Source organism: Carcharodon carcharias, chromosome 6 (genome assembly GCF_017639515.1).
Source record: "Carcharodon carcharias isolate sCarCar2 chromosome 6, sCarCar2.pri, whole genome shotgun sequence".
NCBI classification, from domain to species: Eukaryota; Metazoa; Chordata; class Chondrichthyes; order Lamniformes; family Lamnidae; genus Carcharodon; species Carcharodon carcharias.
The window spans coordinates 172,114,302-172,138,611 of NC_054472.1; the positions used below are offsets into that span (position 1 = coordinate 172,114,302).

The following is a 24,310-nucleotide window of genomic DNA, read 5'->3' on the forward strand; positions in this document are numbered from 1 at the left end:
GATTTATGCAGTTTATCTTATTTCTAGAGTTTTAACCCTCCACTGTTGTGAAACTAACTCCTTGTCTGATTTGGACTGATTTTCAGTGCCTCGTTTATGACTAAGACTGTGAGCTGTGGAAACGAGCTCCATAAGTTTCTGATTTGGGATACAGCTGGCCAAGAGCGGGTATGTAACATTGCATGTTTTCATTTGTGGTTGGAAAAAATCTTTATATTGTGTTATTTTCACAGTGGTCCAGGGAAATCTGACTGGATTAGTAGGTTAGATCTTGGGATCACATATAAGAATGGCTGAGGCAGAAACATAATTACATTTCAGATTAGGACTTAATCTTTACATTTAGAGATCACTTGGAGTTAAAGCCAGAGACTTTATTTCCCTGAAAGATATTTTTAATTTGTTTCTTTCCTCCCTGGGGCACGAGGAACTTTGATTATGGGTCACTGACTCTGCCTCATAGACTCATAGACATTTACAGCCTAGAAGGAGGCCATTTGGCCCATCATGTCAGCACCAGTCAACAAAGATCTGATTACACTAATCCCATTTTCTAGTGCTTGGCCCATAGCCCTGGAGGCTATGGCAAAGCAAGTGAATATCTAAATATTTCTTAAATGTTCCAAGGGTTTCTGACTCAACTACCCTTTCAGGCAGTGAGTTCCAGACTCCCACCACCCTCTGGGTGAAAAAAATTTCTCCTCAACTCCCCTCTTAGCCTTCTACCTCTTACCTTAAATCTATGTCCCCGGTTATTGACCCTTCTACTAATGGAAAAATGCCTTTCTTTCCACCATATCTATGTCTCTCATAATCTTATACACCTCTCAACCTTCACTGCTCTAAAGAAGACAACCCCAGCCTATCCAACCATTCGTCATATCTCAGACCCTCCAGCTCAAGCAGCACCCTGGTAAATCTCCTCTGCACCCTCTCCAGTGCAATCAAATCCTTCCCATAATGTGGTGACCAGAACTGCTCTCAGTACTTCAGTTGTGGCCTAATCAGCATTTTTTAGAGTTCCAGGATAACCTCCCTGCTCTTGTATTCTATGCCTCGGCCAATAAAGGCAAGTATCCCATGTGCCTTCTTAACCGCTTTATCTACCTGCCCTGCTACCTTCAGGGATCTGTGGATATACACACCAACGTTCCTCTGATCTTCAGTACTTTCCGAGGTCCTACCGTTCATAGTGTAATTCCTTGCCTTGTTAGCCTTCCCAAGTGCATTACCTCACACTTTTCCGAGTTAAATTCCATTTGCTACTGCTCTGCCCACCTGACCAGTCCCATTGATATCCTCCTGCAGTTTATGACTATCCTCCTTGCTATTTACCACTCTACCTGTTTTCATGTCATCCGCAAATTTCTTGATCATACTCCCTACATTTAAGTCCAAACCATTTATGTACACCACAAAAAGCAAGGGCCCAGCGCCAAGCCCTGCAGAACCCCACTGGAAACAGACTTCCAGTCACAGAAACATCCCTCTACCATCACCCTCAGCTTCCTGCCTCTCAGCTAATTTTAGATCTAATGTGTCACTTTGCCTTGGATCCCATGGGCTCTTACTTTCTTGACCAGGATGCCGTGAGGAACCTTCTCAAAGCCTTGCTAAAGTCCATGTAGACCACACTGAATGCATTACCCTCATTAGCACTCCTGGTTACCTCCTCAAAAAACTCGATCAAATTTGTCAAACACGACCTTCCCTTAAATCCATACTGACCATCCCTGATTAATCTGTGTCTCTCCAAGTGCAGATATATTATAAATGAATGGCTCTGTCTGTCTTTTACATGGATAGTAAAGGTATAATATTGTGTGAGTTTGCTCCTGGTATATGGATTCACTAGAGAGGGTATGTGGCTCTCCCGATCAAGCTCAGAATTTCATGTTGTGGATCTGTCGTGGTGCAATTTGTGCAACCAAAAAAATGCACATTTCTTGTGGGCTTACTGCCGCATTTTAATTGGTTGCACCATTGTTTATGCTGCTTGATCATATAAAACAAGCTCGGTACAGTCTGGATGGCCTAGACTTTTAAGATTCAGCTTCTTAAATGTTTGTACCACGTTTCAGTGACAGTCGTTTCTTGTTACATTATTTTATTTGTGTTTTCATTGGTGTGTTATATTTCATTCTTGTTTGCCCCTGTTTTTATTTTTTCAATTGCATGACATAATTTTCCCACACCTTTTCCTAGAAGAGCCTCAATTCCAGTTGTTACTTGTGGCACCCAAAATTGGGCAGATTAGACATTACTTTGGTAATGGGGGTTCCAATGGTGCTCCTAAATTTAGAGGAGAAAGAACTGCTCTTGGGCAGACAAGAAAGCCAGGTGTAACCCCAACTAGGGTCATTTGGAAAAATATATATTCTTGGAATGTGGGTGTCACTGGCAAGGCTGGCATTTGTTAGTATTTGTTAGTTTGTTAGTATTTGCCCTGCAATGGACACCTGTGAACCAGCTGAGCTTTTCTTATGAAACAGCTCAACAGATCACAGGGCATTTCCTGAGAAGTCAAGTTCTCAAGAGTGAAGAGCATTGGTGATGGTATCCATGGAGCCAACAGATTCCTGCTCTTCGTCTATTTGCTCCTACTTGGTTTCTATGGGAGGTACCCCTAAAAACTCAATAACTGCAATTGCTAGAATGTGCGTAGATGCAGTGATGCTTGCAAACCTCTGTGTACAATCTGAAGGTGCACAGAGTAAACTCTTGAAGAGCAGACAAGGCCTAATACAAATTGATGAACTGCATATAGTGAACGCAGGAACAAGAAAAGGTCATTCACCCCCTCCAACCGCTTTGGTCATTTAATTGGGCCTTGCTGATCTGTATCTTGAACTCCAATTGCTGGCCTTTGTTCCATATCCATTGATACCCTCATAGGTCTCAGGTTTGAAAATTTCCATTAACTTAAAGGTTTGAAGATTTCCACTAACTTACTGTGAAGAAATGAAGAGTTCTGGTGAAGGGTCATATGGACGCAAAACGTTAACTGTGTTCCTCTCCACAGATGCTGGCAGACCTGCTGAGTTTTTCCAGGTATTTTTGTTTTTGTTGTGAAGAAGTGCTTCCTGATTTCACCCCTAAATGAAGAAGCTCTGAGTTTAAGATTATTCCCTCTTGTTCTGAATTTCTCCGCCAGATGAAATAGTTCCTCTGCACCTGTGCTACCAAATTCCTTTTATCATTTTAGGTACCTCAATTTGATCATCTCTCAAACCTCTAATCCCAAGGGAATGCAAGTTAACTTTATGCAACCTGTCATCAGAACTGAACTCTTTAAGTCCTGCTAGCATTCTGGCAAATCTGCATTGTACTAAATCAAAGGCTAGTGTGTATTTTCTGAGGTTCAGTGCACAAAACTGAAATACAATATTTCAGATGTGACCTGGCCATAGCTTGTACCACTGAGGCATCACTCCCTCACTATTGAACTCCAATCCCCTTGAGATACAAGCAAACATTTCACTCATTAGCCTTTTTATTTATTCTTTGTACCTGTGCACTAGCTTTTAGCCATTTGTGTTGTTATGATCTTTGTGAAGCTGGACCAGTAACTTTTAAAAAGAAATTCAGTTATTAACTAAAAGTTTACACAAGGTTTCATATTTTAATCAAGAACTTTTAAAGTACAAGAGTTAAACAAAGCAAGCACCACTAACTTAACACTATATTTCTTAAAAACATATATGTTACCCTCAAAAATCTAAGTAGTACACTGCTTGTTCTACCTCTCTTAAGCATCTTGGAATTGTGGACATCCTAGTACAAGCATTATTGCTTAATGATTCCAAATCAGAAAACACCCTTGGTTTCTGATAGCCTCCTGCTATTGGTCTACAGCTCCTGGCATAGTTCTCCCTCTGCCTATCTCAAAGCTGCTCCCAGGCTCCAACTGGGCCTGTAATGTTTCTATGAGAAATCACACAGATAAACCCAAAACCAAAAAAAAAACTCCTCCCTGCAATCAATCCACAAAGCAATGTGGCATACCTACATTGTCCCAGATAGAGATCCAAACTAATTATCTCCCATTCCCAAATCTGTCCTGAGATCTGAAAAGTATATGGATACTTTGAGACTTTCCCATGTTTACCAGTTGCTTTTCAACCTTACTTTGATTTGGGAAAATTATATGAATAATTTATATCTCTAATGTAGACAAGTGCAATCTTACCAGACTCACTGGCTCCATTATGGAGATAAGAGAGGACCACGTGTTGTTTATTGTTTCAAGTCTCTAACTCTAACATGTACCATCCTTTGAATTGTATTTACTTTAGATCTGCTTACCAGGTCCCATCAGAGGCTTTTTTTTTTACCTTACATTTAAAAATTTTAATGCTCAAACTAAAAAGTTATATTCCTGAAACATATGAAGCATGAAATTAGACATTTTCACAACAGTGTGCATGAGTGTTTATATGCCTTTGCTTCACCACGGCTCTCAGATTCTCACCCTTAGGAACATATTCTAATTTGTCTTTCTCAAATTTGCAGTAGATTACCCTGCACTCCCCACAATTCACCCCCATCTGCCATAGCTTTTCCCAATTACTTGGTCTGTCATTGCCCCTTTATAATTTTGTGCTCCAACCTACACAACCTACAGTGCTTTAGAACTTTGGAAAATTATGACAACAATGCACCTGTAATTCTCTCATCTATTCCTTTTAAAACACTGGGTTGTAAACCAGCAGGTTCTGGGGACTTGTCTGTCTTAAGTCCCATTATTTTCTCCATTACTATTTTAAAAAGTTATTAGATGCTTCTCCTTGACATGTTGGTGCTTTTTGGCCCTCTTTCACTGTGAAAATGGACATGAAGTACTCATTTAACAAATCTGCCAATTCTTTAATATCCTTTTATAGTCATATCTGTGCCTTTCTTTAATGAGCCCATGTCCTCCTTTATCGCTCCCTTTCTCTTAATAAAGTGATAAAAAAATTACTGTTAGCTTTAATATTCTTGCAATATTCAGCACCCCTTGTGTAAAGGAATGCTTCCTGACATCACCCTGAATGATGTAGCTCTAATTTTAAGGTTATGTCCCTTGTTCTGAGCTCCTACACCAGAGAGAAATCATTTCCCTCTATCTACCCGTCAACCCCTTTAATCAGCATAAACACCTCAATTAGGTCATCCAATAATCTTCTATATTCAAGGGAATACAATCCTGGTCTATGCAAACTGTTGTTACAATTTAACACTTTAGCACCAGTATCACTCTCATGAATCTGCATTGCATCTTCTCTGAAGGCCATTATATTTTCCCTGGCTTGTTGTGTCCCACAACTGAATACAATACTCCAGATGGGGTCTAACCAGAGCTCTGTGTAGTTGAAACATAACTTCCATCCTTTTTGTTTTACAAGTCCAATCAGATAAAGGCCAACATTCTATTGGCTGTTTTAATGGTCTTGTTCACTAGCTTTTAGTGATTTCTGATCTTGGGCTGCTAAATCTCTCTACTCCTTCACGGTTCCTAGTTTCTGGTCATTCAGAAAATAACTTCGCAACACAATGAGTGTGAGATGATTATTCATCGCTGGGAGAATCTAATATATTGAATCTTACTTTCGGTCTATGCAAATAATGAAACTGGCTCATTAGCATCTTGAATACCTATTAAAAATTTTATAAATACACTAGGCTTTAAAACACAGGGTATCTTTCTTTCCTCTCAATTCTTTGCATTGAAAAATTGAATAATGGACAAAAAATGCCAACATGGAAGGGTTTACTGACTGGAGTTCCTGGTTCCAGGAATGTCCCAGAATAATCCCCCATAGCTGGCTGTGATTGTATGTGGCAGCTAATTGACCCCTAGCATGAGGAGGTTGTCAACTGAAGAGATGCTGAGTCGAATGATCCTTTACACTTGGGAGTCTAGGAGAATGAGAGGTGATGTCTTTGAAACATATGATTCTGAGAGAGTTTGACAAGATAGATGCTGAGAGGATGTTTTCTCCTGGCTGGAGAATCTAGAACTAGAGGGCAGGGTTTCAGGATAAGGAGTCAACTAGTTGGGACTGAGTTGAGGACAAAGTTTTTTCACTCAGAAGGTTGTGAACCTTTGGAATTATCTATCTAAGAGGAGTAAGTGTTCAGCCGATAACTGTGTTCAAGGCCAAGGTCAATAGAGTTTTGAACTTTAAGTGAATCAAGTGATAGGTGGAGTGATTGGAAAAGTCATTTTGATGTTGAAGATCAGTTATGGTCTTATTGAATGGCAGAGCAGGTTTGAAGGGTGGCATGATCTATTCTTGCTCCTATTTCTTATCTTCTTGTGCTCTTCATTGGCAGACCCCAGTCAAATTTGGGGGTTTCTTCTTGGGCCAGAAATCTGGAAGACCTTGGTATTGCTCTAAATTTCTGCCCACACACCGTTAGTGTCCTCTCAGCAGTTTTGGTCTGACAATACGTTCTCGTCAGAGCATCATAATAACTTGGCGTAACTACTTGTATTTCACTATTATTGATATGTGTCCCTATATTCTGTTAAATTATTTAATTGCCTTTTTCATGCTGTCTCAACAAAGATACCTCCAGGTCTCTTTCTAAATCACTGTAGACTAGTTCTATTCCTTCACTTCATGCTGATGGAGTGTGGTTCAGGCTTGGCAGATAAGTGGCAGGTAACATTTGAGACACACCAGCGCCAGGCAATAACCATCTCCAACTAGAGAGAATCTAAACATCTCCCCTTACCATCGCTGAATTCCCCAATATCAAGTGTGATGGAACACTGTCCACTTGCCTGGATGAATGCGGCTCCAACAACACTTAAGCTCGACACCATCCAGCACAAAGCAGCCCACCTGATTCGCACTCCATCCACTAGTCTAAACATTACTCCCTCCACCGCCAATGCACAGAGCAGCAGTGTGTTCTATATATAGGATGTACTGCTGCAGCACTCCATGCTCGTTCACCAGCACCTTCCAAACCTGTGACCTCTATGACTGAGAAAGAGAAGGGCATGGGAATTTGTTCCCTTCCAAGCCGCACACCATCCTGACACAGAACTATATCACCATTCCTTCACTGTCACGGGATCGAAATCCTGGAACTCCTTTCTCAGCTACACCAGATGGACTGCAGTGACTCAAGATCATGGCTTATTGCCACCTTCTCAATGGCAATTGGGGATGGGCAACAAATGCTGGCCTAGCCAGTGGTGTCCACCTATCATGAAAGAGAAAAAAAATCATTAAATGCACAATATTTTGCATTTGTCAGTCCAAAATTTCATTTTTCACTTTGGCAAAATCCCAAAATATATATAACCTTGCAAGAAAGCAATCTCTTCAGGAAGGGAAAATTGTTGAGTGAATTAGTATACAAGTTCTGTAGTCGAGGTCTAGTAGCCCTCTGACATGGATCACTAAAAGAGAGGCATGTTTAGTTCAGTATTTTAGCAACAAACCGGATTCAAAATAGCAGTCATATCAGTGGGCTGTCCCCTTGTTACGCTTAAAAGCACAGAATGCAAATACAGCTCTTAATTAAGAAAGAACACAAGAGCTATCCTTCATAGGGTTCTCTTCGTGATCTCAGAGTGTCCCAAAGGGCTTCACAAAAATTAAAATATTCTTCAAATGCAACCAGTGTTACATTGTAGCGACAATGGCAACCAATTTGCACAAATCAAAGTCTCAGAAATAGCAATGAAATTCAACACCAGATAAATTATTTTTAGTGATGTTTTTTGAGGGATTAACGATGGCCAGGACAGGAAAGGAACTTGTCTGCTCATTTTCAAGTAGTGTTGTGATGTGATTTCTGTCTACCATAACTTAAAATAATGATTGAGGAAGATATAAGTAATAGAAAGACCAAAGTAGTAGTTTGGAAAGAAAGCAAGCTTGATGGGTTGAGAATGGAAATAGGAAGTTAGACTGAAAAGAAAAGATAAGCAAAGATGTCAAACAGTAATGAAAAATATTTAAAATGATGATCAAGATATTCAACATAAAGGTATTTGTTAAAACAAAACAAATAATAGCTAGTAATAAAACACCATGGAAAATAGAAGAAATAGGATAACATGGAAACTGAAGAAAAAGTACTCTAAGTACATGGGCAATAAAGCAAAGAACAGCAAAGAATGACAAAAAGATTAATAAGGAGGGAAAAATTAGAATATGATTGAAAGCAAGTAAGTAATATAAAGATGGGTAGTAAGAGTTTCTATAGATATTTAAATAAGAAAATAGTTAACAAAGGGAATGTTGGTCCTATAGAGGGTACATCTGGTGAATTGATAATGGAAAGTAGGGAGATGGCAGATGAATTAAACAGGTATTTTGCTTCGGTCTGCACTATACAAGATACAAGTGACATCCTGGAAATAGCTGTAAATCAGGAAATGGAAGGGAGGGAAAATTAGAATCACCAGGGAAGTGGTATTGAGCAAACTGTTGGGGCTGCGGGCTGACAAATCCCCAGGTCTAGATAGACTTCACCCTAAGGTCTTGAAAGAAGTGGCTAATGAGATAGTTGTTGCACTAGTTTTAATTTTCCAAAATTCCCTAGATTTGGGGAAAGTTCCATTAGATTGGAAAATAGCAAATGTAACTCAATTATTCAAAAAGGGAGGGAGACAGAAAGCAGGAAACTATAGGCAATTAGCCTAACATCTGTCATAAGGAAAATGTTAGAGAAGCTTTTGTTGAAGATGTAATAGCAGGGCCCTTGGAAAATTCAACACAATCAGGCAGAGTCCACATGGTTTTTTAAAAGGGAAATCATGTTTAACCAATTTATTGGAGTTCTTTGAAGGAGTCACATGTGCTGTGGATAAAGAGGGTCCGGTGGATGTGCTGTACTTAGATTTCCAGAAGGCATTTGATAAAGTGCCACATCAAAGGCTATTGCAGAAGATAAAAGCTGATGGTGTAGGGGTAACATATTGGCATGAATAGAAGATTGGCTGACTAACAGGAAACGGAGTTGGCATAAGTAGGTGGAGGAAGAAGTAAGAGTGGAGGAAGGAGTTAGGAAGGGGGCAGGTATAAGGCTGGAGGAGGAAGTGAGGGTGGAGGAAGAAGTGAGGCAGGAGGAAGAGGTAAGGCTGGTGGAAGGAGTCACGGGGTACTAAGGGTGGGGGAAGAGGTAAGTGTAGAGGGAGGAGTCAGGAAGGGGGAGGGACTAAGGGGAGGAGCCCAGAGGGTGGGAGTACTGGGGGATGGGGGGAACGGGTGCAGAGAGGGGTTGTGTAGGTGAACATGCATGGGAGGGGTTGGATATGTCCATGTCTGCCTCTTGGGGAGCAAACTGACGGTGGGCATGGTATGGTCGATGGGTGTGAATGACGGAGGGCAGAGTGAGGCGGTAGGGTGGGAGGGTGAGGGCTCGATGGTAGTGATATGACAGACGGCGAGGGTGGTTGGTGGGGATCTGGAGGCAGACATGAACCCTGGGGGTGGGAAGGAGGAGGTCAGGCAATGAATGAGGATGGGTGTGGGATTTTCAGGAAGGAAGGGAATCTGCACGTTCACCTGTACATCCCTGAAGGAAAAGGATTGGGGCTGGTAGGTAACGGAAGGTGATGCTGGGGGTGGAGGGGGGAGGAGAGGTGGGTGTCAACTGTGATGGGGGAAAGGAAATGGGTGACTGGGGAAGGGTAAAGGATGGGGGAGTGAAAGTAAAACTGAATTAGCATAATGCTGATCAAATCGAAAGTGAAATGAGAGTCATGGTGGGCAAGATCATGTGTTCCATAGGAATGTGATGAGTGGGTGGGCAGAGATGCAGGTCAGCTCAGATGGACAACTGAAAGTGAACCCCAGCAGGCAGTATTGAAAATGCTCAGGACAGTGAGATGAGCATGAAATGTGACGGATCCATGTCTGTGGGAGAGAGTGTTTGCACGAGGGTCCGAAAGGCCCTGCCACACACACACTTCTCCCTCCAGAATCACTTGTGGCTTCCTCTGAGGTGATGCGTCTTCCGGGCTGCTTACTTCTGTCTCTTCATAGGAGGAGGAGTCCTCTTGTCTGTAGATGAGGATATGGATAGAGCCGAGGGACTGGCTGGCTGAGGGTGTTGGTTCCTTGGCAGAGCTCCTGTGAACCAAAGTAGAGATGGCAGCAGAGTCAAAAGCAGGAGAGAGGGCACAGTTGCATTGAGGGACAGATGATGTGGTGCTGGATCCTCAGATGGGTGTTTCTTGCCAACCTCACTGTCGTCGCAGGTAGGGTCCATGTCCTCTCCAGTCAGCGTGATGGCACATTCCTCAAAGTGAGTGAGGGGTCTAATGTGAGCCACTCCACCCCCAGTCTGGGACCTCTCCCTGCTGTTGTGAGCCAGCTTCTCCTGCATGAAAACAGATGGAGAGAGTGTGGTCAGGATGCACGGCACCACATGGAATGTTTGTGTGGTGAGAGGAGCAATGAACGGGATGAGGATGTGAGCTTGAGAGGATACGAGCCTGATGGAGATGCGAGGGTGTGTGTGAGAGTTAGTGGTGCTGTACCTTGAGGTGTGAGATCCCTGTGGACTTGTGGTGGGTTAATGAGTGTGTGAGTTGAGAGTGATGAGAAGAGTAAGTTACCCTGGCAGAACGGATGAGACCATTCATCCTGTAGTGGCATTTGGTGGCTGTCCTCTTTTGCAGGGTGTTGGCGCTGACTACCACTAGTAGAGGACATCCAAAAGACGTTCCAGTGACGCATCGCTAAACCTGGTGGCCTTTCATGGTCATCTTGCCTGCAGTTGGCATGGCCTGGAAGCGTGACTGGACTGGACTTTAAATATGGCTCCCGGTGTGATAAAGCGATGAGGTGATTGCAGGCGAGTGAATGAGAGCCTGCCTGCCAAGGAAACAGCGTGTTTCCTGGGAATACATAAATAATGTGGCGGTGTTCGGGACGATACAGAGTGAAAACCCGCCATCGTGGCTGGCAGGCAAAACATCTTTTTACCTGCCCACTACCGCACTGAGTGCAAATCTGGGATGATTTCGCCCTTTGAGAACTTTGTGCATTCAAGCCCCACTCTAGAGACTTGAACTGAATGTAAAATATGCCATGAGCCAGTGCAATCCGGCAGCATTTAAAAATGTAATTTAAAAAAACGCTTAAAAATCTGAAAAGAATTTTTTTTTACGGATAGAGATGAGAGGGAACTGAAACCCCTGTTCTCTTCCCTTACTGTCAGTTATGGGTATATTTTTTGAAAAGGAAGAAGTGTGTTTCTTAACCCCTGAGTGTGTGGACAATTTGAATAACCAGCAGTCGGCCTTTCGTGGGGCTAAGTAAAGAATAAAATTATTCATGTGTTGACCCTGAAAATCTAACACCATGTCACTCATTCATCAGCTGTCACACAAACACACATACACCCGTGCCCCACCCCCTGAGGAAAATACAGTTAAAGAGAATAGTGCAATTTTACAAGCTGTAAACAAAATAATAGTTCATAATTCACATGATTGACTTGTCTTGGAAAACATATAGTGCAGGCCTGATGTAGAAGAGATTTTTCACAACTGACGAGTAGTTAGGTGAAAATCAATAACCAAAATCATAGAGCAAAGTCATTGCAGGATTCTCTCGAAGAGATGGACTTTCTGCAAGTCAGGGAGTTAGCTACTTGTCTTGTTACCAGGAGGTACATTTGTTGTACTGGTGGACATGAAAAGGAACAGCCTTGGAGACCTTATGATGTTACAGCTTCCAGCTCTTAAGGCCCTTTCTGCTTCTGCTTTTTCTGCAATACTTGAGTTTTGCAGATGGTACTTAAATAATAAATAGTGAGACCAACATGGCTGCCTTACCTTGTGAATCCTCTCAGTTCCCCTTTCCAAATGTATTGTTGGGCTTGGGTTGCTTAGCCACAACCTGGATTATTGTCTGCGGATACTCACCCTGGGAGTTTGAGACAATTACTGTCTTGGTTTCAGAATGACCAATTCAAGTCAGGAAATTCCTTTTTGGATGATTTCAGGAGATGGGTAGTCACACCACTACTCTAGAACGTACTTTTAATCCTTTTGAGACTGTGGCAGTTTTTGAATCCATAGACCAAGAGTCAGGTGACCCTTGGCCATCTTTTGGCAGTCCGTCATTGTTAATTTTAAAGTAAAAGTTAATTTTAGAAGATTTTAAGCTTGAGTACAGTTTATGTTTTAAGAGTAATGAATATGACATGCCTTTACTGGACAGGGCAATATATTTAAGACTGGTAATTTGGTGCAGTTTGATTAATGCAGTTGAGAGTGGGTATCACAAAAAAAGAAGCATTTTTAAACAGTGTCAATTCACCATCTGTGTCTAACCTGATTTTGAATTACTGGCAAAAGGCTTTTAAAAGTTTTTCAGAAGCATTTGCTAGTTATATTGTGGTACAGTAGTCAGTTTCTGATTCAATTTTAAAAAGGTTCAAGAGCTTTTCAAACATGCCTATGACTGTTTCTAGGCCCAAAAGAGCCAGCTTAATTTTTTGAGCCTCCTCAAAGACCTGGAAATAAGCAGAAGTTCCCAATGGTGATGAAATGATCCTGGGCAGGGCCTGCTTCTGCAGTGTTTTTTTTTAAAACTGGCACAACCAGTGGAAATTTCATTTACACAGACTGTAGTTTGTGCTTGAAGTTTTGCAACCCTTTGCGTGGGTTGCACTGACTTCAGGTGGGTTACGCCATAAGAAGTAAGGCAACTGAATGGAAGCTCTACCTTGTTGGTGTTCTGAATAAGGATTTATGATGAAACATTGATTAGTACAGAACTTTCCAAACCTGCAGGCTAAGAGAATTCGAACCAAACAAACTAACAAATAAGAAATGCAAGCACATATTACTGATAATGGAGGAAAAATGTGGGGTGGCAAATACTTGATATTTTGAAGGGTACCAATTCAAATTATAGTTCTTTTTGGCAACGTAGTTTTGTTTTATGACAATGTGAATTGTTTTTGAGCCCTTAGCAATGTCTCCTTACTGCATTCTTCGAGTACGTTTCTAATTTACAGTTGACAACTCTACAGTGCTTTCTTTTCAGTAAATTGTACGCACCATTTGTTTATTTCAGAATGACGAGGCATTGTGAAGGGGATTTGAAAGATAATTTATTTTTTCATTCTTCTCACTTCCCTTTTAAGAGGTTTCCATGTACCATTTCCTGAATGAAAGGGCAGGGGTGTTACACTTAGGCCTTGGCTGATGTTGCTCAAAAGCTACTATTTAGCTGATGCACAGCAGTTTCCTGAGGTAACCTCCAACTTGATTTACCCCGAGAGTGGGGTTAGAACAGTGGGAGTGGGGAGCTGGTGCAGGCAGACAAGAAGAGAAAGAACACAGACCACATTTATTATGCTTTCTTTCGAATGGCACGCTTCAGATTGGGAACACATTGTGTGGCAAAGCTGAAAATACAAACCACATTCCACTGCTCTGTGACTCAATTTACCAACAGTAATCCTTTTGAGAACTTTTGTCTTTGAAAAACATTGCAGAAAGAAGATGGAAGCGGTGGGGGTGGTGGTAGTGGTGGGGGGGGGGGAGCAGACAAAGTAGCATGCAAACACTCAATTCATGCTTTGCGAATTTGCATTCTCTATGCTGTTAGTGAACTGACTGCTCTTCCAATTTTGCATCTGATTATGGTCGTTGAGGTCAGGAATAATAGATACCTGATCTATGAACTTTGTGCCGTATCAAGTCTGCAAACGTTGATTATACAGTCCATTACTGCACTTAGAATAAACCTGATCATACTGATCCTTTTTTAAGTAAGCCTGGAGGTTTAGAAAGGGCTATTGTCTCCTTGGTTATAAATCCTAAATCGGGCAATCCACCGATACTACTCAAGAAAAACTGAAATTCACGGGAGCATTGATTTAAATTATTTACATGGGGTGCAAAGCTCCATGCTACGCACCCAAATGTTTTGTAAAGCACTTGAACACCCTTCTAGCATGGGCTAGATTGAGAATGAACCTACATCTACCTTTCCATGGCAGTGTGACTGACTGCACCCTCAGAAAGAACATCTCCAGCTGCACCAGACTATGTCATACTGGCTGGGTAAGATTGACAATTTTTTGCCTAAGTATGGGCTCTTCAATGTTGCAGTTTATACTCCCTGGAATCTGCATTAACTCTATGTAGACTCGCTTCATGTTCGGACCCTTCCACCTGAAGAAAGGAGATTTTGATTCAGTCGCCAGGTGAAATATCTCTGCCCATCATGCCTATTGATCTCTCTATGGTCTACACTGACACAGCCAAACAGCACTCAGAGTAAATAAGTGACAAATAGTTGAACATCTACATAACCCATTACCTTTATGCTGTGTTTTAAAAATTGTCCCTTCCTGTATTTTAGCAGAAGTAAAAAAAACCTTAAGCATGAAACAGGGACAGGATTGAAACTGAATAACAACTTCTACTTAGCTTCAACATAGCAAAATATCCCAAGGCATTATCAAATAAAATTTGACACCAAGTCACAAAAGGAGATATAGGGGCAAGTGACTGAAAGCTTGGTCAAAAAGGTAGATTTTAAAAAGCATTTTAAAGGAGGAGAGAAGGGGAGAGATCTTTAGGGAGGAAATACCACAGCTTAATGCCTAGCCAACTGAAGGCACGAATGATAATTGAGAGCCAAAAGAAACTTGGATGCAAAAGAGTAGAGATTTCGGAGGTTGTACGGATGGAGGAGGTAACAGAGATAGGATGGGTCAAGGCCATGGAGGGATTTGAACATAAGGATAAGAATTTTAAATTTGAGGTGTTGCTGGACTGGGAACCAGTGTAGGTCAGTGAACATGGGGTGGAAGGTAAGCGAGACTTAGTGCCAATCATTTTGGAACAGCAGTGTTTTCAATGAGCTGAGGTTTACAGGGAGTGAAGTTGGGAAGTCTGTCAGGAGAATGTTTGAATAACTCCTTTGACTAAACGCTGTTGGATCTGACCATGGAATATTTTGTTGTGTATTCTGACTAGTTTAATTTTGAAATGAAAATTGAAAAAATTCTGTTAAAAGGACAGAATTGGCTGCTTTGCCATGTGGTTGGGCAAATGTTGTGTGTGATTCCACTATACAGATCAGCTCATTGAGCTCATTCCAAGTGTGTACATATGTTGCAGATATGACAATTGCCTTCAGAGTGGGTCAAACATAAGAATACAGAATGTATCATTTATTTGGCTTGATTAGTGAAAGAATACCGAAATATGAAGCAGACAGGAAATAAATGCTGGAAATATTCAGCAGGTCAGGCAGCATCTGTAGAGAGAGAAATAGGTAATCTTTCAGGTCAATGACCCTTTATGAGAACTTTCAGATCACCGACCTGAAACATTAAACTGTATTTTCCCAGCCTTTTGGAGAGGGGCTGGGAGTCGGTAGGATTGGCAATAAGGTGAGGGAAGGGGTCGGGGAGGCAGCCCGCCTCCATGGTATACGGCCTGTGTCAGGCATCTTAGTGACGCAGCTGCCTGCTGGCCAGTCAAGTGGCCGCAAGGCTCTTTTCCCACCCCGGCAAGCATTTTTTCTGTGTTAGAACGGCCCACTGCCACCTGGGGAGATGATCAGAAACACCCTGGCAGCCTCCAAGTGGGTTCTCGGAGAGAGCCTTCCTTGATGTGAACTCCAAGGCCGATGGAAAAGCCCGGCAATCGGAATGGCTGATGCCACGCCCAACATACCATTGGTGTCTCATGACCTCCCGTCCTTGATAGCCAGGGCTGTCCTGGCCTCAGCTGTTCAAAACTAACCCGCCTGCTCTTCGAGGGCCCCTCAGCCAGTGAACCTCAGCCACAGCAATGGCCACCACTAGCAGTGGTGCTGTGAGTCTGCTGGCCTTCTGATTTGGCTGGCAGCTCTAGTGGCTTGGCTGCTGTCCTCGACTGGCCGTGGTTGGCAAAATGCTGCCCCAGGGTCCTACTGCACATGAGAGAGTAGTGTTACCTACCACTCCCCATCCCCTGCGGGGGGACTTAACTGTGCATGAAAAGAATTCAATTTGTTAACCCTGTTCTCTCTTCACAGAGGCTGCCAGACCTGCTGAGTATTTGCAGCATTTTCTGCTCTTCTTCCAGGTTCCCAGCATTCACAGTACTTTGTTTTTGTGTTGGGGATTCTTCCAAATTTGGCAATGCATCAGAAAAAGCAGGAAAAGGTCCAGTCATCCGAACGTGCTAAAATACTCTGGCCACTCGATTTCACAACCAGTGGCAAAAATAAATGTGGATTTCTCAACAGGAAAGTGAGTCATTGCCCAGCACTGCTTGCCTGTGGAGCCTCAGTCTGCCTGGGAATAACTTTTCCCTTTTCCATTTAATAAGCTTTTTTCCAAAAGTGGTATCTGTATGCCGAGTGTGGGGTTGAGAAGAAGCCCAGGGAAAACAAAGGGTTAAAAGAGTCTAAACATTGGACAACCCATATTCTTAGATCTGATCCATGAACCATCCTGCTGTTTTGCAATCTGTGTGAGTGTGCAAATTTACAGACCCAGGATATGGGATGAAAGGAATGAAAATATTTAACATCCAGGAATTTCCACCATCTGCACTTAAACCAAGAACAGGCTGTACACTTAATTTCCTAAGTTATTAAAAAAACTCAAGTTTCTTACATAATGGCATGGATCCACTTTCAGTAAACTGTTAACTTTTGGCCTTCTTGCTTGTGAGGTCATGGTGCTTGTGGCTGTTTGGAGGCAGAAAATTTACTTGTCCCTTTGAGTATTGTGCCTTCTCGTTCATCAGCTTGAACTCCTCCTGCCAATAGCAACAATTTGCAAGAGGTGAGCAATCTGGGGTGTTCCTCACACAAATCTTTGAATGGCTGGGCTTTCTAAATAGAGACATGGGGCCGGATCTTCATGCCTCCTTCCATGTCAGAACAGAGGCGAGCGGATTTAAAAGTGGTGGGCAGTACCTGATTCTGGGATGCCAATTCCCTTTGTGTGGAATTTTTATGACCCCAGGTACAGGGTGCAGGTAGTGAGCCTGCATGCAGCAATCCTGCCCTTGCCTACTGCATTGTGGGGATGGCATTTTAGACCTACCGCTATTTCTATGGAGTTAGGCTCATTTTGGCAGGAGACATGGTTCATGGCATCTTGTGAAATATGGGCTAAGCCTGGAGTCAGGAACCTTTTGATGGGTCAGTTCAAAAGGTGTTGACAACTTTACATGTCATAATGTAATGGTGTATGAAACATTATTTATATTTTTAATACAGTGATTAATGATAGAGCTTTGTTTAAAAAGGTAAGTGACCATTAAATTGGCCAGCATTACGAAAGTACCCAGATGCATTAAAGTACTTTATCCAGTTTGATTGACATCTGTTGAGCTTTTGAAGCAGTGAGACAGATGACCATCTCTTCAGGCTACTTCAAAATGCTTTAATGTTCAGCACAACCACCTGTTAAGTCTTTGAAGCAGTGCAGCAGATAGCTATTTGTTTCACTACTTGAAATATTTTAATGTATTCAGGTCTGGAAGTTTTGTGACATAGCAGTGCAATGGTATCCCATTATGAATTGCTGGCTGAGTTTCAAAACCCACTAATGGATTCAGCTCAACAGGGGTTGTTGATGCATCTGTCAAGAGGACTTTGAGATTTAATTTAATTGACAGCTTTATGAACAGTGAAAAGAATAAGCTTTTTTGAATCAGTTTTTGAATATGTATTTGTTTATTTGATAGTTTTATGAACACTTAGGAGGATTAAGGTTTATTTTTGAAGAGGTTTCTGAATTGGCTGCTGACAGTTTCATTAGAATCTCAGACTTTCCCCTGGTGCTATTAGTCTCATAAGTTCTGTCCATAGTGGATACTGTTGAGGGGAACTGTAGTTATGGAAGGGGAATGGGAGTATAAGCGGGCATTGGGAGGTGGGTGGGTGGAGTTAAGGGGTGAAGACTAGGGTGCTCTTACACTTGTTTACATCAAAAGTGGTTGTTCCAGTGAATGGAGGTGGGCCCGCCTCTGCATGTGCCTTCACCCTGCCTCAGGAGGGCGCAGCCCTGACTCCAGCCCATTCCACCATAAAAATAGCATGGGCGAACAGGAGGCAGGATTGCAATGTAATGAAACGATGAAAATCTGGGGCATAAGAGTACAAAAGCCAGGAGGTATGCTAAACCTTTAGAAAACACTAGCTGGAGGATTGTGTCAAATTTTGGGCTCCACATTTTAGGAAGGATATCAAAGCTGTGGAGAGGGTGCAGAAGAGATGTACTGGAATGATTCCGGAGATGTGGGATTATCGTTGCATGGATGATCTGGAGAAGCTGGGGTTCTCTTTAGCATAGATAAGGCTAAGAAGAGATTTGCTAGAAATGCTAAAAATCATGAGTTCAGATCGAGTAAATAAAAAGAAACTGTTCCCTTTGGCTGAAGGGGTGATAACATAGGAAATAGGAACAGAAGTAGGGCACTCAGCCTGTTGAGCCTGCTGCACCATTCAAACAGAGCTTGGCTGATCATTTTTCCCACTATCCCCATATCCCCTAATGTCATTAGTATCCAGCAATCTATCGATTTCTGTCTTGAACATGCTCACTGAGTACCCATAAGCTTCCATACCCTCTGGGGTAGGGAATTCCAAAGATTCACCACCCTCTGAGTGAAGAAATTCCCCCTCACCTAAGTCATAAATGGCCTACCCCTCAGTCTGAAACTGTCCCCTGGGTCTAGATTCACCTGCCAGGGGAAACATCAAAACCACATCTATCCTGTCACGCCCTGTTAGAGTTTTGTAAGTTTCAATGAGATCACCTCTCATTCTTCAAAACTCTAGAGAATACATTCCCAGTTTCTGCAATCTATCCTCATAAGACAATCATGCCATCCCAGGGATTAGTCTGGCGAAACTTCAATGAGCTCTCTCTCTGGTACACACTTTCTTCCTCAGATAAGGAGACCAGAACTGTACCTAATACTCCAGGTTCGATCTCACCAAGGCTCTACACAATTGCAGCAAGAGATTTTTATTCCTGTACTCAAATCCCCCTGTGATGAAGGCCAACATACCATTTGCCTTCCTAATAGCTTGCTGCACCTGCATGTGAGCTTTTAGTAACACATGAACAAAGACACTCAGGTCTCTTTGGACACCAACAACACCGCTAACCATTTCAGAAATACTCTGCCTTTCTGTTTTTTCTGCCCAAGTGGATAACTTTACACTTATTCACATTATATTCCACCTGCCATGTTCTTGCCCATTCATTTAGCCAGTTTAAATCCCCTTAAAGGCTCCTTGCATCATCTTCACAAATTACATTCCAGCCTACATGTGTGTCATCACCAGAAAGAACAAGAGGCAACATGTCGAGTAAATGAGTGGAATGTGCTTCCTGATACAGTGGTGGATCGAGATTCAATAACAACCTATAAAAAGGGAATTGGATAAATATTCAAAGGAGAAAAAATGGCAGGGTAATGGGGAAAGCATGGGAGAGTGGGGCTGATTGGATTGCTCTTTGAAAGGAACTGCTGGGATCGGTCCCGTGCAGTCAAGAAGATTGGGAAGGAGGAATAGAAGGAGAAATCATAGGGTGGGATGGGGGCCAGTCTCCGGGGAATGGATAGGGAGGAAAAATTGTGGGTGTTGGGGAGAGTTGGATTGCATGGGGAGGGGGGCCAGTAAAGCAGAGGGAAGCAGATTGTGGCCTGGCCTGTTTGCTTGGGGGTGAGCGTGGGAGGGTGGGGGCTGGAGGTGTGTGTGTGTGTGTGTGTGTGTGTGTTTAGTTAACTGTCAGTCACCATCACTGGTGCATTCTGCATGGCAATGCCTCTACCAATCAGAATCCACTTGCCAACCAATCAGCATACTCTTCTCATACAGTATAAATTGCTGTTTTCCCCTTATATTGGTATTCTTACAAAATGTCCTGATGAGTGCAAGATGAAAAGTTTTGACATGTCTCTTTTTTCAGCAATACTCATGAGTGATTTGTTTGCCCAACTTTAATGACCAATCCCTAATCAGGCACCATTATTCATTGGCTAATAAGATGGCCCCCCTTTTCTCAATTTTTCCAACAGACGGCCAACAGGAAACAGGCTAAAGTGTATAGGCTTAAATCATGTGGTTGAATTATTTCCAGGTTTATTAAAACACCGAACACAGATAAAGAACAATATTGGATCAGCATAGTACTTCAAAACAAAATGACAACCAAATTCAGAGGGGCCAATATACCATACTACATTTACCATTATCCAGATGTGTGTTTTTATTTTTTACCTCTGTGAATATTTTCCTATGTTAATGATATTTAAAACTGCAAGCTTATGCTTGTGATTGGAATCATATGATGTAGGATTCAAGACTTAAGTAGAGCCTTAGAATAGTGTCAGTCTCTGAAAGGTTGTGAGTGTATTTAATGGAAACCAGAGCACTGCCAACTTCAAATCAACTGTTATCAATTATGAATAGTTTTGCTTTCCTTTTACCTTTCAGTGGAATATGTGCAATAGCACAGCATTCACATCCATCTTGTGGTGATTATATTTTCACTGAGTTCTGTCATTTTAAAATCAGAATTAATGGGAAGACATGTCTCAGTCCTGTCAGATTTCAGGCCCTTCATAACATGGTAGATTTTCAGACATGAGAAACCATTTGGTTTTCTGCCAAAAAGAACCCCTAAAACTGTTTCAATTTTGGCTTGATTTTTAAATGGGTGGGCCACAGGGCTAAGGCAGTAAAAATTGTGTTGGAATATTTGAAAGAAATGGGGAAATCAGTCTCAGCCGTGAAATATAGGTCACAGATAACTTGTTTTTTTTTTTGTCCTCTCATTGTCTTTCTGGGATGCCATATGGCTCAAGCTGCTCTTCTATGACTTCACCCGTTTGGAAGAAATTTTTTATGTTAAATAACTTGAGTGCTGTGGTAAACTCAACACATTGCAGCCTTAGTGTTAATTCAGCAGATTTTAGAGCAGGAAACTGGAAGATCTCTCAATCAACATGTCCCTCCAGACAAAGCTAAAGGCCCCAAGAATAATTGTTCTTATTGGTGATTCTGCGGCGCTAGTTTAATGGCATTGCCATTTTCTGAGCTGGATTCTGAACTGGAGTGCCTTGCTGCTTTCTTTTCAAACTATGACCTGACCTGGCATTGGTGTGAAACCAGTTTGCGATCGTCCGCTCAGCCCGCCGATGGGGGACCGCATTTCCCACCGTTGGATGTCGGGAACCTCATTTTAATATATCAGCGATTCATTATTAGGCCAGCCCGCTGGAATCGTCCCCCTGCCGCTGGATCGTCCGTGCTGCCGTGTTTCACAACAGCACATAAGCAATGTGCACCTGGCAGGCTGCACTTCGCTTGGGACTTCAAGGTTTGTTTGCCTACCTTGCTGTGGTCAGCACTCGCAGTCATCAGTGCCATGCTTCACAGGCAGCACCACATCACTTTTAGGGGGCCTCACTGCAGATCTCCATCGACCAGATCAGCCATGTGTGGGTGGCTTTTCAAAGGCTGCAGGGCTAGGGCTTACTTGGGGAAATGGGAGAAGTGGCCTCACGCAAGGGAGGAGGCTGCAGGATGAGTGTTGTACTGGGGTAGGAGGGTAACCTGGGGTGTGTGTGGGGGCACATGGTGATCTGTGCAAGTGGCCTCAAGATGGTGAGGGTTGAAGAGGCAGTCCCCAGAGGAGATGAGGTCAGATGGACATGTGAGGGTATGTGTGTGAGAATGGGTGGTGATGTCCCTTCAGCTGGCAGTGAATGGGATGCCAGTGAGTGTGAGATTGGCTCCAGTATATGGGTTTAGAGTGCTGAGATGGTTGCCATACCCTGGTTGTATGGATGAGACCATTCATCCTTTATCTGCATTGGATGGCCAACCTCTTCTGTGCAGCATTGGCACTGATCACCGCTGCCACCACCTACCAAGCTTGTTTGGTCACACCACTGCCAATCCTGCAGCCAGAGCCGGGGTACTGGATATTGTGGCAGGCATCCCCAGCACCCAAAAGCTGTTCCAGTGACGTGTCATTAAACCTGCCTTTCGTGGACATCTTCCCTAAATTAGTCCTGGGCTGGAAGAACTGAGATGTGTGCGCGGGTCTGGAGTTTAAATATGGCACCCAACGTGATGAAGTGGCGAGGTGATGGTGTGGCGGGCGTAGGAGAGCCCACCTGCCATCAAAACTCCTTGTTTCCCAGGAGTGCATAACTACTGCGGCAGGTTTGGGGTGATACAGTGTGAAATGTCGTTTTACCCACCCACTAACGCAATTAGTGCAAATCTGGAGTGATTTAGCCCATTGTGTTTCCTGCATTACAACTGTGACTACAATTCAAAAATGCTTCATTGACTGTAAAGCACTTTGGAATTCTGATGGTCATGAATAGCACTATATAAATGCAGGTCTTGCTTTAACTTAGTAAGTGAAGAAATAAACAAATTAAATATTTGTTAAAAGTTCAGAATGTGATTTTTAATTCTTTAAATTTCCTGCATACAAACTAGTGGCCTGAAGGGTCTGTGTTATAAAATAAATAAGTATTCATTTTGAAAATGGATGCATTAACATTGTTTAATTTGTTTTGTCATTTGTTCCTATTAGTTCCACTCACTGGCTCCGATGTATTACCGTGGGTCTGCTGCAGCCGTTATAGTTTACGACATCACGAATGAGGTAAATCTGCTGCAAAATCCAGTTCTATAGTTACAAATCTGTGTCAATCACTGTCCGTGTGGGAAATGGTTTGAACTACGTCTGAAGCATCAGATCATTTATTCTGAGTTTTCATGAGAATGAAACCTAAAAATGTTACTGTTCTGAGTCAATTTTGAAGAGCATGTTCAACCAGAGTTCCAATTTTCTCTCATTTCATAGCCGAGGCATGGAAAAGCATCATTTTACTGTAAGTGTTTTATGCAAGATTAGATATCGTCATTGTCCGCTGTTCCTGATTGGAGGTTGAAGCCTACTCAGTTTCTCACTAAAATAAAAGCAAAATACTGTGGATGCTAGAAATCTGAAATAAAAACAGAAAATACTGGAAAAACTCAGCAGGTCTGGCAGCATCTGTGGAGAGAAAAACAGGGTTAACATTTTGTGTCTGTATGACTTCAGAGCTGAAGAGAAGTAGAAATGTGATGGATTTTATACTGGTTAAGAGGGGCTGGAGCAAGTGGAGCAAAATAGAAGGTCAGGGATAAGTGGGGGCTCAGGAGAAATTTGACAAAGATGTCATGGACACTAGACAAATGAGTGTTAATGGTAGTGTTAAAGACTACAGAAGGTGCTGATAGTGGCATAAAGGTAAGATAACAGAATGTGTAAATAGCAGAACAAGGTTCAGTGCTCTGTGAAAGCAAAACATAAGAACAAGTTTCAAGGTCCAAGTGGGGGAAGGGGGTGGGAAAAATGATCAAAATGGAAGGTAGAGTTCATGGTCTGAAGTTCTTGAACTCAATGTTCAGTCCAGAAGGCTGTAAAGTGCCTAATTGGAAGATGAGGTGCTGTTACTCCAGTTCGTGCTGTCCTTCACTGGAACAATGCAGCAGGCCAAGGACAGACATGTGGGCATGAGAGCAGGATGGGGTGGTGAAATGATAAGTGACAGGAAGGTTAGGGTCATGCTTGCGAACTGAGTGAAGGTCAAAAGCGGTCACCCAGTCTGCATTTATTCTCCCCAGTGTAGCGGAAGCCATGTTGTGAGTAGCGCAAATAGTAGACTAAATTGAAAGAAGTGCAAGTGAATCGCTGTTTCACCTGAAAGGAGTGTTTGAGGTCTTGGATGGTGGAGAGAGAGGAGGTAAAGGAGCAGATGTTACACCTTCAGTGATTGCATGGGGAGGTGCCATGGGAAGGGAATGAGGTGTTGGGGGTGATGGAGGTGTAGACCAGGGTGTCACGGAGGGAACGGTCACTATCTGTTGCAGAATGTTCTATTTCCATGAAGCCAAGTGGTGGAGAATAGAACTGGAGCCTAATTATTTGCAGTGATACACATTACAAACGTACACCTCCAAACCCAACCACCGCAGATCCAGTCTATTCCTATTCATGTGAACACAAGAGAATCCCAAGCTCATGCCCAGTGACTACTACAATTAAACAAAATTAATATGTACTTAGCATTTTGGGGGTGTGGTGGGAGGGGGCAGGAAGTGGATTTGTGCCATAGTGGTAATGTCACTGTACTAGTAACCTAGGGGCACAGGTTAATGCTCAGGGGGCATGGGTTCAAATTCCACCATTGCAGCTGGTGGAATTTGCTTTCAGTTCCAGATTTTATTAATTGAATTTTTGTCTCAGTCGACCATGACAACTATTATTTCTGGTTATAGAAACCCATCTGGTTCACTAA

General features: G+C 42.6%; 1 protein-coding gene across 1 annotated transcript in view; it reads left to right on the plus strand.

Annotated features, from left to right (window-relative positions):
* rab31 (RAB31, member RAS oncogene family) overlaps positions 1-24,310 on the plus strand; it is a 95,293-nt gene that overhangs the window by 19,383 nt on the left and 51,600 nt on the right. The window contains exons 3-4 of the mRNA XM_041190263.1: positions 87-168; positions 22,558-22,629. Coding sequence (XP_041046197.1) covers positions 87-168; positions 22,558-22,629 — 154 coding nt within the window. The remainder of the gene's footprint in view (positions 1-86; positions 169-22,557; positions 22,630-24,310) is intronic.